Source organism: Lipophrys pholis, assembly GCF_963383615.2.
Source record: "Lipophrys pholis genome assembly, chromosome: 12".
In the NCBI taxonomy this organism is placed as follows: Eukaryota; Metazoa; Chordata; class Actinopteri; order Blenniiformes; family Blenniidae; genus Lipophrys; species Lipophrys pholis.
Genome location: NC_137641.1, coordinates 2,872,432 through 2,891,791, shown reverse-complemented (window position 1 = coordinate 2,891,791; position 19,360 = coordinate 2,872,432). Strand labels below are relative to the sequence as shown.

The following is a 19,360-nucleotide window of genomic DNA, read 5'->3' as shown; positions in this document are numbered from 1 at the left end:
TCCTCCTCCAGGACCTCCACAGCGCCCTTCTCTGGCTGATCTCCATCCTCTCATGCAGCTCCAGCTGCCCTCTCATATTATGGAGGTATTATTGGTGAAAAAGGTTTGAGCACTTTGTAGTTGTGTACCGTGAGTTGTGTACCTGTAGAATTGTTTTCTCTCCACAAATACAACACCAAACTTCTAAAGTCACAACTTCTAAATTACTGGAGCACAAATCCAGTTTTACAAGATTAAAAAACTGTCATGCTGATATTTTGGAACGATTGAAGGAAAAATATCTGCATGACAGTTTTTTAATAAAATATCTGCGGTGACTCCACAGGAGGACAGGCGGCGCGTCAAGGTGGATACATATAACACACCTTTATTTCCGGTCCCTGCTTTCAAAATACAAGCTCACAAACGGAGCAGACGTATTATGTATGGACCTTTATTCATTTCTTTCATTATGATGTTTTTGCAGTATTTACCGAAGTTTTCTCTCTTTCAGAAAGTTTTCGTGTCAATTCTTTTTTTGTCTTTTTGCATATTTTCTGTCTCATTGTGATGGTTTATTCCACTCTAGTTAATTTTGTGTCTTTTGTGATCTAAAGTCTCATTGTGATGGTTTGGGACACTTATTTTTTGTGTTTGTTGGTTTTCCAGCGGAGGTTTGTCCCACTTTTTTGTAATTTTATAGTCTTTTCGGATATTTCGTGTCCCATTGTGCTGTTTCGGGCCACTTGTTTGTATTTTTGTGACTTTTTGTATATTTCCTGTGCTGGTTTGTTCTACTCTTTTGTTCATTTCTGTGTTTGTTGGTTCTCCAGCTGATATTCACTCTCATGTCCGGTCATTTCTCCAGAAGCTCGTCCCGGAGCTTGTGGCGCTGCAGCCTTATTGTGGAGCTGGTCACCGGGGTGGACAGGCAGTGCTGTGCGGGGATTGACGGCGGTAGCTCGGCTGTTAGCTCCGCAGAGGGACTTCCAGCTCCGGCGGCAGGACGGCGATGGGACACCGGGGAGCGTCAGGCCGGACACAGAGCACCGCAGCCCGGACACAGCCTCCGAGGAGCCAGCGGCACTAGTTCCCGCTCGGAGCCGGCTCACGCGCTCTCTCGGTCGGCTGAGATTTGAGGACGGAGCGGAGTTGTCGGTGAGGCCGGGAGAAGTTTTCCGAGGCGGGGATTGTGCGGGGAGAAGCCCCGGGAAGTGGGCCGTCATGGAGGAGTACGGCTCGGCCCTGGAGAAGAATGTGGCCGACCTCACCGTCATGGACGTGTACGACATCGCCGCCGTGGTGGGGCAGGAGTTCGAGCGCATCATCGACCAGTACGGGTGCGAGGCTCTGTCCCGACTCATGCCCAAGGTGGTCCGGGTGCTGGAGATCCTGGAGGTGATGGTGAGCCGAAGCAGCATCAGCCCGGAGACCGAGGAGCTCCGCCTGGAGCTCGACAAGCTGCGGCTGGAGCGTCTGGACCGGCTGGAGAAGGAGAAGAAACACCGCAAGGTCCCAACACCTTATGACTGCTCATAACACGTTATAAATGTTTATAGCACGTTAGAACAACTCTTTGGAAGAAGCACCACAAGGTCCCAACACCTTATTACTGCTCATAACACGTTATAAATGTTTATAGCACGTTATAACAACTCTTTGGAAGAAGCACCACAAGGTCCCAACACCTTATTACTGCTCATAACACGTTATAAATGTTTATAGCACGTTATAACGCTTTGGAAAAAGCACCGCAAGGTCCCAACACCTTATTACTGCTCATAACACGTTATAAATGTTTATAGCACGTTATAACAACGCTTTGGAAGAAGCACCACAAGGTCCCAACACCTTATTACTGCTCATAACACGTTATAAATGTTTATAGCACGTCATAACAACGCTTTGGAAGAAGCACCACAAGGTCCCAACACCTTATTACTGCTCATAACACGTTATAAATGTTTATAGCACGTTATAACAACGCTTTGGAAGAAGCACCACAAGGTCCCAACACCTTATTACTGCTCATAACACGTTATAAATGTTTATAGCACGTTATAACGCTTTGGAAAAAGCACCGCAAGGTCCCAACACCTTATTACTGCTCATAACACGTTATAAATGTTTATAGCACGTTATAACGCTTTGGAAGAAGCACCGCAAGGTCCCAACACCTTATTACTGCTCATAACACGTTATAAATGTTTATAGCACGTTATAACGCTTTGGAAGAAGCACCACAAGGTTCCAGTGCCTTATTACTGCTGTTTAGAACATGTTCGTGTGTATGACATGTTATAATGGTTATAACTGTTTCTGTGACGTTATAACTGTTTAGAATGTGTCATAATTGCTTATAACACATTAGGACTGTTGATAACATCTCTTTAGAAGATGTACCACCATGTCCCAACCAGCAGCCACAAATCACATTAATGATACTGTTTACAACAGCTTATAACTGTTTATAATTACTCTTTATAGTGACTATAATAACACTTTAAAGAAGCATTACAAGGTCCTCACCAGCAGCCAGGGTTTAGATAAAACACCTAACTATTTATAACACAACAGTGTGTTAGTTTATAACACTTTATAACAACTCTTCATAATAACGTTTTAGAAAAACATGCCATATTTGCAATACTTTATTGCAAATTAGAAAGGTTAATAACCATTTGTAACACTTAAGAATGACTCTGATAACACTTTATAACCATTTATAACATCATGTTATAACAATTTAATACACTTCGTATTATTTACAACAACACTTTATAGCAAATCATAACTATGACAGTTTATGAAAAAAACAAACATAGGACTTTATAACAATAATTTATGTATGTTATAACAAACATATAACACTTTATAGCCAATTATGCCACCTTTTGGTAATAACACTTTGGACACCCTTTCCGCTGATTGAACAGAAGTGAAAACTCTAGCGTCACATTCACACGTTCACATGGTGGCGGCGGTGGCTGCCAGGCCGGTGCCCCGTTCAACCACTGGAGCAGTTTGAGGCTCAGCGTTTTGCTCATGGACACTTTGGCATGTGGACAGACGGGAATCGAACCTAAAACATTCAAATAGAGAGACAACCTGCTCCCAGCCGCCCTGTTAACACAGTTTAACACGTTATTACACATAATGAATAAAACAAAACACATTCCAGCTTTCTCAGGCTAAAGTCATTTTATCTCTCAGGAAAACCTGTAATAGAAATTCTACCATCATATATACACGTCACATATACTCTGAAGTATGATTTAAACTGCTCTCTACTCTTGAAATAATCTGGTAAAAGTACGGCAGTGAAAATACTGTTTTGGTAACGTATACAATAAAGCTATATAATCTGAGCAGTGTTTATATTTAACTTAATATAGTTCTATAATAGAATTCAGTAAATGTACTTTAGAAATACTTCAATAAACCATACTACCATAAATACTCTTTTTAATAAATATAAATTACAAGTAAAATAATATTATTTTAACACAATTACACCAAAAAAAATTCTATATAAATAATCCAGTGCAAGAAATTGTAATCCTTTAAAGTATTCATCCTCAAAATACTTGATTACTGGTGAACGTCCTGCAATAAAATATATAACTGTGATTACTCAATTTATTGAATCTAATGAATGTAATTGAATAGAAATAGAAGTGATGCACTGAATGATACACACACACACACACACACACACACACACACACACACACACACACACACACACACACACACACACACACACACACACACACACACACACACACAGTATTGAGTGTGTTTGTTGTGTGAGAGCTATAAAGAGATGTGATGTGTGTACTGCATGGGTGTGATTTTACAGGCTGTGTGAGGCGCAGCCACTCTGTCACAGTCATGAGACACAGTTAATCAGTCACCACACACACACACACACACACACACACACACACACACACACACACACACACACACACACACACACACACACACACACACACACACACACACACACACACACACACACACACACACACACACACACACACACACACACACACACACACACTCACACACTGAATATTAAGTGTGTTTGCTGCCTGAGAGCTATAAAGAGATGTGATGTAGTGTGTGTGTGTGTGTGTGTGTGTGTGTGTGTGTGTGTGTGTGTGTGTGTGTGTGTGTGTGTGTGTGTGTGTGTGTGTGTGTGTCAAAGAGGAACTTCTCCTGACTCGGTCATGTTGTTATGTGCTCTTCCTGTTTCACAGATGCTTATAACATATTTAGAAACATATAAAAACTCTGGTGATATCCACATGTTGGTTTCTAAACTTCCCTCACGTACTAAAATATATGTTATAAACATAAAATATTAATTTCTATTAAATGTCTTGCAGTTTTTTAACCAGTCCCTCTCTGAACACATCCTGTTCTGCTGGATACCTCTAGAGGAACTATCAGTTTGGATTCACTGAATATTTTTGAGGAAATGAACAAATAAGCTTGTTTGGCTGTAAATGTGGCGCCACCTAGTGTTTACAAATGTAATGAACAGACGAGAGTTCCTAAACTGTGTAGTTTTATTTTTTTAAGGAAATAACATGTAGCCTGTTCATTCAAAGAAGGTTTTTTTGAGAAGTTCTAAGGAATACATTTTTTTCTCCATTATACAAAACAGTAAGAAGTAACGTTGAGATTAGAAGTTCAGCTGGAGAGGAGCTGGAGAGTAGCTGGAGAGTAGCTGGAGAGGAGCTGGAGAGTAGCTGGAGAGGAGCTGGAGAGGAGCTGGAGAGTAGCTGGAGAGGAGCTGGAGAGTAGCTGGAGAGGAGCTGCAGAGTAGCTGGAGAGGAGCTGGAGAGGAGCTGGAGAGGAGCTGGAGAGTAGCTGGAGAGTAGCTGGAGAGGAGCTGGAGAGTAGCTGGAGAGGAGCTGGAGAGGAGCTGGAGAGGAGCTGGAGAGTAGCTGGAGAGGAGCTGGAGAGGAGCTGGAGAGTAGCTGGAGAGGAGCTGGAGAGTAGCTGGAGAGGAGCTGGAGAGGAGCTGGAGAGGAGCTGGAGAGGAGCTGGAGAGGAGCTGGAGAGGAGCTGGAGAGTAGCTGGAGAGGAGCTGGAGAGGAGCTGGAGAGGAGCTGGAGAGGAGCTGGAGAGGAGCTGGAGAGGAGCTGGAGAGGAGCTGGAGAGGAGCCGCGTTACACCGTCGACTGGTGTTGTAGTCAAGACCACCTAACCCCAAGTTAAAACCTCCAGCAAAAAGTAATAAATCAAAACAAGTCTATTTCTGTGTAAAATCTACAGTTTAGTAACTAGATAATGTTTTTCCTAGAAGGTTTCCTCCCCCGGTCTGGACCAACCTCGTTTGCGAGGGGGTCCTACAGCAAGCATCTCAAAACAATAATAATAGAATAAAAGAAAAGAAAAAAGAAAAGCAAAATGGCAAAACAACGACATTCAAAACAAACAACGTACATACAGATCAGTAGCTTTTAGCAATCGCGCAGCCGCTCATACTCGTGCTAGTCGTATCCTGATTGTTGGATGAAATCAAGAAACAATAGCAAAGTCAAAGTAATAGTATCATAGTATAATATAATAGTAGTAATGTTGCTCAGGCAATATAACTAAATATTGTTACCATCATCAGCTTGACCTTTTTGATTAAATAAAGTCAGCAACAGAAAAACCCATTCTTCTTTATTCTCTGGACTGTTGAACTCAGCAGACCACACAGGAGAAACATTATTCCAGTAAAGCTTCTTGCTCCAGATAGCTCTAGAAAAGCGATGGACAGTTGGGGACCTGCTGTGTTTGGAAGGAGGCGGAGCCTAACTGGTCTCCTCCCGGTTCCAGGAGCTGGAGCTGGTGGAGGACGTGTGGAGAGGAGAAGCTCAGGATCTGCTCTCTCAGATCGCTCAGCTGCAGGAAGAGAACAAGACGCTGCTCACCAACATGTCCATCAAAGACCCCATGAGCGAGGAGGACCTGCAGAGACATGAGGGTGAGCAAAACTAACGCTACTCCAACACAGAGTGGACAGAACCTCAAGTCATCACACTCCTCATACTGCTGGCGTAATTAAAGGAACAGCAGCGTATCGTTACCATAGCACCTGCTTACTGTCATACCGGGAACGCGCACTTTTTTCAGTAAGGCGTAATGCGCTACTATTTCCAAACCAGTAATCGAATTCTAGTTACTTATCCAAGTCACTGTGCCTTACTATTGTAGCCTTACTATTGCAGAGTTACTATTGTAGCATTACTATTGCAGAGTTACTATTGTAGCCTTACTATTGTAGAGTTACTATTGTAGCATTACTATTGCAGAGTTACTATTGTAGCATTACTATTGTAGTTACTATTGTAGCATTACTATTGCAGAGTTACTATTGTAGCATTACTATTGTAGTATTCCCATTGCAGAGTTACTATTGTAGCGTTACTATTGCAGAGTTACTATATTGTGGAGTTACTATTGTAGAGTTACTATTGTAGAGTTTACTATTGTAGCGTCACTATTGTAGTATTACTATTGTAGTGTTACTAATGCAGAGTTACTATATTGTGGAGTTTACTATTGTAGCATCACTCTTGTAGAGTTACTATTGTAGAGTTACCATTGTAGAGTTACTATTGTAGAGTTACCATTGTAGTGTTACTATTGCAGAGTTACTATATTGTGGAGTTTACTATTGTAGCATCACTCTTGTAGAGTTACTATTGTAGCGTCACCATTATAGCATGACGACGAGTTTCTTGTCTGTGAAGACGCTGAACAGAACCACTCCATTCTCCCCCAACTGGACACACATACACACACACACACACACACACACACACACACACACACACACACACACACACACACACACACACACACACACACACACACACACACACACACACACACACACACACACCCCAGTTTGCACATGCTCACCTGACCTGCCCCCTTCCCCACACTCAGCCAATCACAGGCCAACAGCTCTAATGGTGCGTTCAGGAAACGCAACAGAATCAGAACCAACAAGCATCACTAAACATTACAACAAAAACACAACTGCAGACACATTACATTATTTTATAAATTTTCCTGAGGAAAAAGTCAGGAAGCCCCGCCCCTTTTTTGGCAAAACCGGTTGTCATTTTTATGTTGAGATGATTGGGGGTGTTGTTGGCAGCTGCTGAAAGTAAATAAAGAGGTAACTTGCAATCTGACTTAGTTACTCTAAAAACAGGTATTGGGTAAAATACCTGCGTTACTTTTGAAAGGAGTAACTAGTAATCAGTAATCTGATTACTTTTTCAAGGTAATAATTCCTCCGGGTTCCTAAAACGCTGCGTCGTGAGGATGATCGGACAGTAACCATAGTTACATGAGAGGGCGTCATTATATGGGCGGAGCCTTAGAGAAACTGTGCTCTTTATTCTGTGAACAAGTTGCCAGATGAGTCATGAGGACTTTTCTGTCTTTTGGTGGTTCAGAGACTCGTTGGCCTCCTTCCGTCTCATGAGACGATGGGCTGCACCAGGTTTCATCCTCTCGTGTGGCTGTGACGTCTGATGTGGGAGTGACCGTCTTTGCCACAGAGGCTGCAGGTGTGGGTCGTCTCCGTCTGGTCTGTGGAGCTGGACTTGTCTCTCTTCTTCCCCTGGTGGTCGGTGCGGTCCTGCTAGGCTTGCTTGGTGCCGCTGTGCACAGTGGGCCTCTTGGAGTCCCGAGACTCCGCGAGGCTTTCCCAGGACTGCGTTTAGATTCCAGCACTCTTCATATCTGGTTTGCAGGTGTCTTTGAAGTGCACCTGGGGGTGACCTCGGGGTCTGGAACCTCCTCAGAGCTCGCCGTAGAGCAGGTCCTTTGGTATTCGACTGTCCTCCATTCGGCGGACGTGGCCTCGCCAGCGAAGACGGCGCTGACTCAAAAGGGTGAAGATGGATGGCAGTCCTGCTTGCTCTGGCGCATCAGTGTTGAGGATCCTGTCCTTCCATCTGATCTCCAGTTTGAGTCGAAGGCAGCGGAGATGAAGCTGTTCAGTCGCCTCTCCTGGGCGGCATATGGTGTCCAGGTTTCTCTGGAGTAGAGGAGTGTGGACAAGACGCAGGCTCTGTGTACCTGCATCTTGGTGTTCACCGTCAGCTTGTTGTTAGCCCACACCCTCTTGTGGAGCCTGGACATCACTGCCGAGGCCTTGGTGATCCTGGAGCTGATCTCCGGTTGGAGGGAGAGGTTCGAGCTGATGGTGGATCCCGGGTACTGGAACCGATCAGTTGCGTTGAGCTCCTGACTCCCTAAGAGGATGCTTGAGGGGGAGTTAGTTCCCTGTCCCATCACCTCCGTTTTGTTGATTCTGATCGTGGGGCCAAATTCATCACATCGGTCAGCCTCTGGAGTGCTTCCTCAGTGTGCATTGCGATGGCAGCATCGTCGGCAAAGACGGCCTCCCTGATGGTGACGTGCCTGACTTTGGTCTCGGCTCAGATCCTGGCCAAGTTGGACAAAAAAATTTGCATCATTGAATAAAAATCAGGTTTTGAAAGTGAATTCCTTGACTCTCTACGACGATCGCAGTGATTTCTACAGGGGAGGTCGGTCCAGTGACTCAGTCCTGCACACAAAGAGGCCTTTTCTCAGTCTGAGAGCACAGAGGCCACAGTCACACACACACACACACACACACACACACACACACACACACACACACACACACACACACACACACACACACACACACACACACACACACACACACACACACACACACACACACACACACACACACACACACACACTTTAGGCACACCCTCCAGGATTTACCCCTTGAAGCAGCTCAAACTGCCCCGGGGGGGCAACATGTGAGGAAACCAGCGTGTCACTAGGGGGCTCAGGGGTATTTTCACAGCACATTAGATTATTTTCCCATTTTTTTTCTTAAAAGATAAAACAGGTCAAATGTCTGAAAATATTTTTAATGATACATTTTGTACAGCTGAATTTGATATAAACGTAATTAATAGGAATTTAGTTATAAAATGAACTGTGGGCTAAACAGACACATCAGAATATATTTAATAAACCACATCTCCATATATCACTACACTTAATGTGGTATAATGTTTCCTGTTGATATATGAATTTACTATGATATATTGTCTGTAGTGCATTTACATTCAGAACCCTCAAAGATGTTCTATAAATCAGTGAATGAAAGTCATGTTTTCAAAGTAACAGTACCTCTTGCTGTATTTACACTTCTAAAAGTATCGGATTACAAGTCAAAGAGAGGATTATTTTCTCAGTGTGATTGGACGTTTTCAGATTATTTTAGTCCCTCCAGGATTGTGGGATTTATTTTTTTCAGGGCCTGTTTACGCAACAATATTTCCAAGTGAAAATGCAAAACTTTCATGGTGTTTTTTTGGTTCCGTTCACACGACAGTGGTGCTTGGAGTCACTGAAAACGCAAATTTTTCAGAAAAACACGAAGCTTTTCTGAAAAGAAAATTTCGCAACGATACGTTTTCACTTGAAACGAGTGATTATTGTGGTTAGAACCGCCTTCTGACGTCTCCTCCCGCGTGACACCACCCAGGTATGACGGAGAGAGAGCGGCAGGTGATGAAGAAGCTGAAAGAGGTGGTGGACAAGCAGCGGGACGAGATCCGAGCCAAAGACCGCGAGCTCACGCTGAAGAATGAGGACATCGAGGCGGTAAGTCTCAGAATTGCCCGCGCCGAACCATCGGTAAATTTATCTTTAGCCCTTTTACTCTTACTTACGTAGGGCTCCTGCGGGGGGTGTCCCTGTGCATTGAGCCTACCAGATGAACCAGTTCTTTCCGGAGCTGACGGTCTTGTACTAGCTGCTCTGCATTCTCCACAGCAACTCTATGTTGTTGGAGGTAGCCCGTGATGATGTCGAGCCATCGAGTGCGGAGTTTGCCTCGTGGTCGTCTCCAACCTGCGGCCTTTGGGTCAAACTGGAGAATGACTCTTGTCGGATGGTGAGGAGGAAGGCGGAGGACATGGCTGAACCAGCAGGTGCGACGTTGCACAGCCAGGCAGGATGCTCTGGGCTGGCACATGCGGGCTCTAAGCACTTCCTGCTAGGGCCACCTGATGTTCACGATGGTTCTGAGAGCCCTGCTATCAAAGCCTTCGATTCTTGCAGCCAGAGTCTTGTTTAAGGGCCAAGTCTCCGAGCCATAAAGCAGGATGGAGAGTACTGCAGAGTTGCGTGAGATGGTCTGGTGCCACCAGAGTGGTTTCCAGACAGACTGCAGAGCTGATGCAGCCAAGGCTCTTCTGCAGATAATCTCTGGTTTTAATCCCCATTGTCTGTCACTATGGACCCCAGATACACAAAGTTCTTGACAGGCTCCACGATGTTGTTCCCGAGCCGTAGAGGAGGTGGATCCGGTCCGTCACCGCCATACATGAACTTGGTTTTCGTCCAGCTCACTTGGAGGCCGAGCTTCTCTGCCTCTTCACTGTATATACCCAGAGCGTCTCTCAGCCGACTGGGATGTGCTGAGCAGAATGGTGTCGTCAGCGTACTCCAGGTCAGTCAGGTGGTACCTGCCGAAGGACACTCCAGGGACTCGCTCACAGACCCCGAACATCAGATGGTCAATGATGCAATTGAAGAGGTCTGGAGCAGCCACGCAGCCCTGGCCAACGCCACTGGAGACGGGAAACCAGTCAGAGTCTCTGCCGTTCATACGGACACAGCTCTGTGCATTGCTGTAGAGCAGCTTGAACAGAGCAACGATCTTAGATGGTGCTGCAAGGGCCTGGAGGATACTCCACAGTGAAGCATGGCAGACGGTGTCAAAGGCAGCCTTCAGATCTATGAACCCGATGTAGAGATGGCGGTCTTTACGGAATTCATAGGTCTGCTCTATCAGCAGACGAATGGTGGAGATGTGGTCTGTTGTGGAGTGGTTGGGCATGAAGCCAGCCTGCTGGGGACGGCGGCTGCTTCTGATGGCTGGGAGAGCACAAGTGAGCACGAGAGAGCAAGAGTGAACACGAGTGAGCACGATCCTAGTAAAGAGCTTGCCGGGATGGAAAGAAGGGTAATGCCTCTGTGGTTGCTGTGGACCAGCCTGTCACCCTTACGTTTCCAGAGGGGTAGGATAACTCCTCTGGTCCAGTCGCTTTTACTCACACATGAATATTTTTCAAGCTTCTGTTTCACTATGTCTGACTCTCTGAGCCACGTTAGCTTTAGCATTAGCATTTTTTAAAGCTGTGGTCATAAAAACTGTTTATTAAAGGAGTGCTTCAACAATCCTGAATTAACCCAAACCTCCTATTGTAAAATGTCAGCTTTTAAGCTCCGCCCCTAGCATGTGGTCAAACGGCAGGTTTTAAGCTCCGCCCCCAGCATGTGGTCACGCGTCAGGTTTTAAGCTCCGCCCCCAGCATATGGTCAGACCTCCGCTGTGCGTCCGTCATTCTCTGCAGCTCCAGCAGCAACAGTCTCGTCTCATGAAGATCAACCACGACCTGCGGCACAAGATGTCGGTGGTGGAGGCTCAGGGGAAGGCGCTCATCGAGCAGAAGGTGGAGCTGGAGGCCGGCGCCCAGACCAGGGGACAGGAAGTGGGCGCCCTGCGGCAAGAAGTGGCTCGTCTGAGGGAGCGACTCCAAGGAGAGGCTGCCGGTTCGAACCCCGAGGAGGCGGCGCCTCAGCCTCCCTCACCTGCAGAGGTAATGTCACCACTTGTATTCTTCAACTTTTTCCCTCAAATGTTCATTTTAATCTGTATTTGATCATTTCAGCACTTTATTTTTTAAAATTCAACTTTATTCAGAAAAATGTATTTGTGTGACCATCGTTTAAACAATGTTTGGGGTTAAAAACACAATAATAATAATAATAGTTATTATTATTATTATTATTATTATTGATATTGCTATTATCATAATTTTGAACCTGATTAATTCTTATTATAATTATTATCCATTTTTGTTATAACAGTTTTAGAAAAGTGTTTCTTTCTTTTATTTTGGGAGTAAAGCCCACTCTGTGGCTTGACTCCCTCGGATGGTTTACCCTCCTCTGGTTTTACCCCGCCATCCTCCGCCCGGGGCAGGAGCAGAAACAAACCAGAGGAAACTGTGATGAACTGTGTTTTCCTCCTCCAGCCTGTTAGAGCTGCTTTGGGGGCCGAGGCCTCTGAGCTGATAGCGGGGGGCTTCGATCCGGTACCGTGGAGCCTGTCGGGGTCCCTCAGCCCTGAGGTACACCAGGCCGGGCAGGAGGAGGAGGAGGAGGAGGAGGAGGAGGAGGAGGAAGCTGTGTTGCTCTGGGTAAATGTAGTAGGAGCTGCAGTGTTTGAGTGAGGAAGAAGAGGAGCAGACTAACTTCTGTGTGACCCCGGGAGATCTGCAGCCTCCCTGCATGCTGCCTGAGCTCTAACAGGAGGAGAAAGAGGAGGGAGGAGAAAGAGGGGGGAGGAGTAGGAAGCGAAAGAGGGAGGAGGAGCAGGAGGAGCAGGAGGAGGAAGAGAGTCTCCTGCACGTCTGGACTCAGTGTGAAGCCGCTCAGTTGATCGATCAGATTGTTTGATTTGAGGAGAAATTTCACCCTGAATCTCGTTTCCATGACAACGACATTCAAAGTCACTGAAAACACATTTTCTCTCTATTCATTAGTTTCATTCACTTCATTCTTTTCTTTTCATTTTCAACATTTAATATAATCTCAATATATTCAAAATGAACTTACCTAAAAATAAATCTAACTTCAGTGTTGAAATTTCCCCTTTTTGTTTATTAAAATGTGCTTTTAGCCTTGAAATATCACATTATTTATTTATCATTTTAACTTTATTCATGAAAATTCAAGATATACTGTCCGAATTTACACTTTCTTCTTCTTCACCTTTTAAATTTAAGTTTTAAAATTTGAATCAGTTTCAATTCATTTTTTTCTTGTTTTCATGATTTTTAAAAACATTTATTCCAGAAGACCCATTTTAACAACTTTTCTATATTATATTTTTGTCATTTTTTTCACTTATTGAATCTTCAAAATTGACGGAAACTGAAATATGTTTCATGTTTTCAAGAATTATTAAAAATGATCCTCAAGGTATAAAGACAGATTAAAGAAGAAAAATGTTCAAACAGAAACCTGAAATAAACACGTTTCAGATTTTGATGTAGAATTATGTTATGATGTTACGTTGGGTAATATTTCATACAAACATTTTATAAACTGTCCTGTACATGAAGCAGATCATGTGTATATTGTACCTTCATTAAAATAGTAGTATTTTTCGCTCTTCGGGATACACTGACACCTAGTGCACAGGAGTGGAACTACTACAACTTTACGAGCTCAAACAGACTGAAGGTGACTCAGAAAATCCACCTTCCTCCTGCAGAATACGTCGTTATTTCCACATTTATTCACGACATTTAAAGAAGTACTCTTTCAGTGAATTCCGATAAAAGATACGATCTGTGTGCGTAAAATAATAAGTGTTTTTTTGCTCGTTGCCTGAGTGACTCCTGTGGGCTGCATGTGGTTGGGGTGTGTTGAGTCTAAACCGCGGTGGCGGCGCTGCACGTTAGCTCAACGACAAAAAGACTCGTGTCTGACGCGTAGTTCAACATCTGCCACCAGGAGGCGATGTACCATGAGGACATGCCTGCTGTGTTCCAATATTTCACCAAGGTATCCTCGCCTCCTGCGTTCCCCCCCCCCCCCCCCCCCCCCGTCCCTCCCGTCCCTCCCGTCCATCCTCTCCGGCTCGCTGACGCCTCTGTCTGCCACCAGGAGGCGCTGTGCGAGGACGAGTCGGCCGGCCTGGACCCGAAGGACCCGAACCGGCCGCGGTTCACGCTGCAGGAGCTGAGAGACGTCCTGCATGAGAGGAACGAGCTGAAGGCCAAAGTCTTCCTGCTGCAGGAGGAGCTGACCTACTACAAGAGGTCCCATCGTCTTTCTACATCAAAAGAACATCGTGAATTCGTCCAGAACGAGTCCAACAAAGTGTTTGAGTTTATCTCTGTGGCGGTTCTGCTTATTTAGCTGTTCAATGACTTTTATTTGATGTTTCTGGTCGAGACGAGAACAGAAATCCTGGGAAAGCATCGCTCCTCTCAGAATAAACAGAAAGTTTAAATCAACTAAAGAAATTTTTCGCGGTTTTCTTTTTTTTTCTTTTTGTGATTTTTTACTGAAACGGTTCCTCAAATCATTAACAATTCTATTCCCAAATTCTCTGTACGTGTTGGATGCACTGGTTCTGTGCGTCCCATTGACACCCACATCTCTTCTGCTCTGGCCAACTTTTCTTCTTCTTGGGATTTTTGTGGGAATGATTTTTGGAATTTTGAACAAAAGTAAATAGCACACGAGCTCTGAATTTTTTGCACGGGTTTGATTACCTTTTTGTGTACGTGCTCCCGTTTTCACCAAATTTGCTTTTTTTTTAAAATTTCTGCGGAAACGGTTTTGCCGAATCATTAAATAAAGTCCTCGCGCACCATTCCCAAATTTTCTGCATGTTTTTTGCCTTTTTGTGTTCTCCAACGGTGTGACAGAATGTATACCAAAGATTCGGCGGAAGAAAAAGTAATGTCGAGAAAAGTAATCTTTGCACCTTTTCTCTTAAAGAGACAGGCGCACAGAATAAGACGAGTTAACATATATTGTCTGGGGGGGGTTGCTGGTGTGAATCTGAATGTTGGAACACGTAGACCTGAGTGGCGTCTTCCTCTGGACGATGTCTGATGGCCTTCTCTCGCTCTCTCTCTCTCTCTGCAGTGAGGAGGCCGAGGACGAGCTGGTCACTGCGTCTCCGTCTCCTGAACTGAGGACTCGGTCCCGGTCGTCGGCGCCGGCCGAGTCGGGAATCAAGCGACTGTACGTACCGTCGTCACTCAGTTTGTGGAGAAGCAGCTTGAATTCAGCAGGGAGAATGTTTGTGTTTGACTCTCGCTCCTAAAAAAATGAGGTGGAAATGGCAGATTTAAACACACACTTCCTGTGTTTGTCCGGCCTGGAAAACAAAATGGAGATGAGTTCCCATGAAGCCGCAGGCCGGGATACAGTACAAATACTTAGTTACTTTCCACAGAACGAAACTCCTGCACATTTCAGCTTTTTTGTTTTAGGTTTTACAGAGGTCAAAGGTTTATGTGGTCCCTGTTTCCCCCCCACCCCCGTTTGTTTTTGTGTGTGTGTGTGTGTGTGTGTGTGTGTGTGTGTGTGTGTGTGTGTGTGTGTGTGTGTGTGTGTGACAGGATTTTCACAGCCATAATGCCGATGGTGGCGGCTGGTTTGATCCCAGATGACCCCACCTTACAGCCAATCAGACGCCTCATGTCACTTGTACGACTCTTTTTTTCCCCCCATCCCGCCCACCCGCATGGCCCCACTGGGAAAGCGTGGCTTCCTCTAACCCCGCCCCCTATTCTGATTGGCTGATAGTGGGGAAGTCTCAGCGTGATCAGACTCAGCCAGTCAGAATAGATGTGTAGTTTCTGGACTCACCCCCGCACACCTTCACCCCCTCACCTTCTCACACACACATTCACCCCCTCACTCTCTCACACCTTCACTCCCTTTCTCTCACACCTTCATCCTCTCACACCCCCACCCCCTCTCTCACACCTTCACTCCCTTTCTCTCACACCTTCATCCTCTCACACCCCCACCCCCTCTCTCACACCTTCACCCTCTCACACCTTCACCCCGTCTCTCTCACACCCTCACTCTCACACCTTCATCCTCTCACACCCCCACCCCCTCTCTCACACCTTCACCCTCTCACACCTTCACCCCGTCTCTCTCACACCCTCACCCCCTCACTCTAACACCTTCACACCCTCTCTCACACCTTCCTCCCCTCTCTCTCACACCTTCACCCTCTCACACCCTCACCCCCCCACTCTCACCACCTTCACTTCCTCCTCATAGCTCTTCGTCACGTTTCATCTGATTGGTTCATGAAGGATGAAGATAAACCTGTTCGTCTGGCCGAGTTACTTAGTTACTCAGTTACTTGGTTACATATTCAAATAATTAAGTTTGTGGGTAATTAGTTGTACACGTCGTTATTTAGGTGGTTTGGTATTCCAGTAATTCAGTACTTGGGTGTCTCAAGCCTTCTTTTTCGGATGGTACCTAAAGTACCATAGCCAACTGTCACCATTTCTGGTCACTCCTCCATTGCGGTAGCTAGCAGCCGGTTCCAGAAGGCGGAGCTACAATGCAGCCGTCTGCTGATTGGTCAGTGACGATCGTCACTCTGGACCAGCAGTAATATTTAAATATCTCCTCGGCATATAAACCCTCCGTTGTTACGCTGCTTTGTGCTCACTGGTTGTTTAGTGAACTGGTTTATTGAAATGTGGCGCTACGCTGCCCCCTGGTGTTCAGATGAGGTGCAGACGCTCCTCTCAGTAACAGGAGCTGGATGCACAATGACAACGTTTTCACTGCGTCACAGAGGCTCACGGCTGCAGCTCCGCCTCCTCAGCTGCAGCTCCGCCTCCTGAGCTGCAGCTCCGCCTCCTGAACAAAATGCAGTCAAAGAGACATGAATCAAACAGTATTTCATGTTTTCAATGTGAACAAATTATCTGGACGTACAGATGAGGTAGAACTATTTTACACCACTTGTTTAAAGTACAGGAAACTAAGTGATTGATGGTTGTTGATGGTTTTATTAATATTTGCTGCAGTTCAGCGGCTCTAACACCCCCCCCCGTCTCCTCTGTCTCCTCCAGGTTTAGTTTCTTCTCACGCGACAAGCAGCAGCAGCGCGGCGGCTCGCAGCCCTTTGATAGCTCATGGACGGGGAAGGACGATGGCGTGTACACGGAACAAGCACAGGAGGCTCTGCAGCACTTGTAGTTCAACAAACCCCAGCGCTACTGACCGCCTCCTGCAGGGGAAGTGGGGGACTCAGGCCTCTCGGACTGCAGCGCCACCTGGTGGTAGTCTTTACAGTGCGGGTGAGCAGACAAACAGGAAACAGGCAAGTCGAAGGAGGGAAACTTGCGGACTTGAGGCGACCGGCTCGCGGCCCAGATCTTTACTTGATCTGGTAGAAAATGAAGGACTTTGTTTGATGGAGAAAGTTTGTTTAGTTTATAATCCCTGCAGATATATATATATATATATATATATATATATATAAAAAAAAAAGAAATTAAACAAAACAGAGGCCTTGTTTATTCCACAACGTTTTCAAGGGGGGCAAACGCATCTTCTTGAAAACACTCTGTCTCCATGGTAACGGGGAAAACACCCCGTTTCCATGGTAATGGGGGAAAATGCAACTTTGGCAGCGATGCTTTTTCACTTGAAACGTTGTTACGTGAAGGTGGCCTGAACTTCTGTAACATTTCTGTTTGTGAAACGCCAGCATGAAATCTGAGGTATGAAATGTTGCACAAAATCACAACTTAAACACCTTTTGCAAGAAAAGTTACTGAAGATATTGAAATACTTTAAAGTTTCTTCAAAATTTTTAATTCTATGTAAGTTATCTGCTGTGTAAAATAATTTAAACTCTTTTTGCATTAGAGAACGAAACACTTGGTGCATGTCGGTAAGTATGGAAGCTCATTTCTACAAAAAAAAGTATTTTTTAAGGTATATCAATAAAAACATTAAATTATGTCAGGAAACTGCACATCGCTTCATCACCAGCATTCAGCCGGACGTGTTCCGTACACTTCGTGACAACAGGAGCTCATTTCTGTCAAAAAACTACAAATGACAAAGAATGTGGAGTTTCTGTCCTGAGATGATAAAGATGTGACTCTTTGTGGTGAGTTTGTGTGAGCAGCTCTTCACTTCATCACCAGCATCAAATCTGACGTTTAAAACGTAGAAATTATTTTAAACAATATTTAAGAAGAAGGGATGTGAGAGTACAGAAATTCACTCCTGCTAATCAGCTACTGAAGTTTAGAGAAGTTATGAATTAATAAAACTCATTAAATGTTATTAGTATTTCAGTTCACGCTGAATTTAGTCATATTTTAATATTTGAGATGTTAATAAGATCTTTTTGACTGAGAAAGTCACATGTATGTTTAGTGGCTTTGTGTTAAACAGTTTTGACTTCTGAGTGAATTTGATTAATCCACGAATCATCACAGATCGATTTCTTTGATTGAGTGTGCATGTAAACAAACTCTGCTGTGGAAAGTGATGAGGAAAAGACTCGAATTTCACAATAAACTAGAACATTTGTACATTTTGGCCCAAATAGGTCCAAATCTGGCATATTTTTCAAAATGGCCGACTTCCGGTTGCGTTTTCTGTGTGTGTGTGTGTGTGTGTGTGTGTGTGTGTGTGTGTGTGTGTGTGTGTGTGTGTGTGTGTGTGTGTGTGTGTGTGTGTGTGTGTGTGTGTGTGTGTGTGTGTGTGTGTAAGTAAGATACTTTTTTGGGTGTTTTGCTGTGTTACAAATGTACACCTTCAGCTATGAAATTTGGATAATTTTCAAAATTTTGCAGGTGGCGCTGTTGAGCCATTTTGCCACTCACTGTTGTTTTCAATAAGTAAGTTGTACAGTTGTTAATATTAGCATCTAATTATTTTAGATCTGTACGTACGTGTACTCCATCTGGAGCTCCAAACTAAGAAACATGAAAATATTTCATGTGTTTGCGAATATATATTTTATTAAGACGGTTTAAAAGAATTTAAGACGACTTGATCATAAAACGATGTGAACTTATATTATTTTCTTCTAGAGTTAAAAATTAAATAGCTTCGCACATGTTTAGAAGCACTTTTTCCTCCTCACATCTCTAGAAAAGTTGTAAACACTAAAATCTATGTTCTAACATAAATCCTGTGTTATTAAGCAGGAAGAAAACTAACTCGTGAGTCTGATTTTAATGTTGGTGGAGCCTCGTATTCAGAAATGTACCGAGCAGACCAGACGTCCTAAACCTTTAAAAAAAGAATCATCAGTGGAGTTTCCCCTTAAAGGTGTTTAACTTGTGCTCTTGAGCAACGCTTTGTGAGACGCTCCGCTTTTATCTCAAGAACATCCGAGTGTTTCTCAGATTAAATGAATCTACCATTATTTAAGGTTTGTGCTTCTCACAGCAGCTGGCAGAAACTCCAGCAGGCCGGTGATCAACGGTCACTCTGGTTCAGCCAGGATGGACAGACTGGAGGGAGGGAGGGAGGGAGGGAGGGAGGGAGGAGGGAGAGGAATGGAAGAAGGGTATGAGAGGAGTGAAAAAGGAGTTAGAGAGTGAGTGAAAGAAGAAGGGAGTGACAAAAAAAAGAGGAGTGAGAGCACTCCTGCGTTCTGCCTGTCACTGAACGTGTGAATTTGAAGGGAAACGACCATTAAACAGTGAAAAGGGAAATCAGTTGATCAAATCTATTTTTTTGGGGT

The 19,360-nt window shown here is 44.6% G+C and overlaps 1 protein-coding gene across 1 annotated transcript; it reads left to right on the top strand.

Annotated features, from left to right (window-relative positions):
• The first annotated feature begins 928 nt into the window (after window positions 1-928).
• On the top strand, window positions 929-19,120 carry rilpl1 (Rab interacting lysosomal protein-like 1). Its single transcript, XM_080476799.1, has 7 exons — window positions 929-1,491; window positions 5,821-5,968; window positions 9,560-9,678; window positions 11,436-11,681; window positions 13,759-13,913; window positions 14,752-14,850; window positions 16,719-19,120. Exons 1-7 carry the CDS (start codon window positions 1,204-1,206, stop codon window positions 16,843-16,845), a joined length of 1,182 nt encoding a protein of 393 aa, XP_080332925.1. The 5' UTR covers window positions 929-1,203; the 3' UTR covers window positions 16,846-19,120.
• The last annotated feature ends 240 nt before the right edge of the window (window positions 19,121-19,360 follow it).

Coding starts and splice junctions, on each gene's coding strand:
- rilpl1 (XM_080476799.1), top strand. CDS start 1,204: ATGGAGGAGTACGGCTCGGCCCTGGAGAAGAATGTGGCCGACCTCACC. Junction 1,492..5,820: donor AGGAGAAGAAACACCGCAAG/GTCCCAACACCT, acceptor TCCCGGTTCCAG/GAGCTGGAGCTGGTGGAGGA. Junction 11,682..13,758: donor AGCCTCCCTCACCTGCAGAG/GTAATGTCACCA, acceptor GTCTGCCACCAG/GAGGCGCTGTGCGAGGACGA.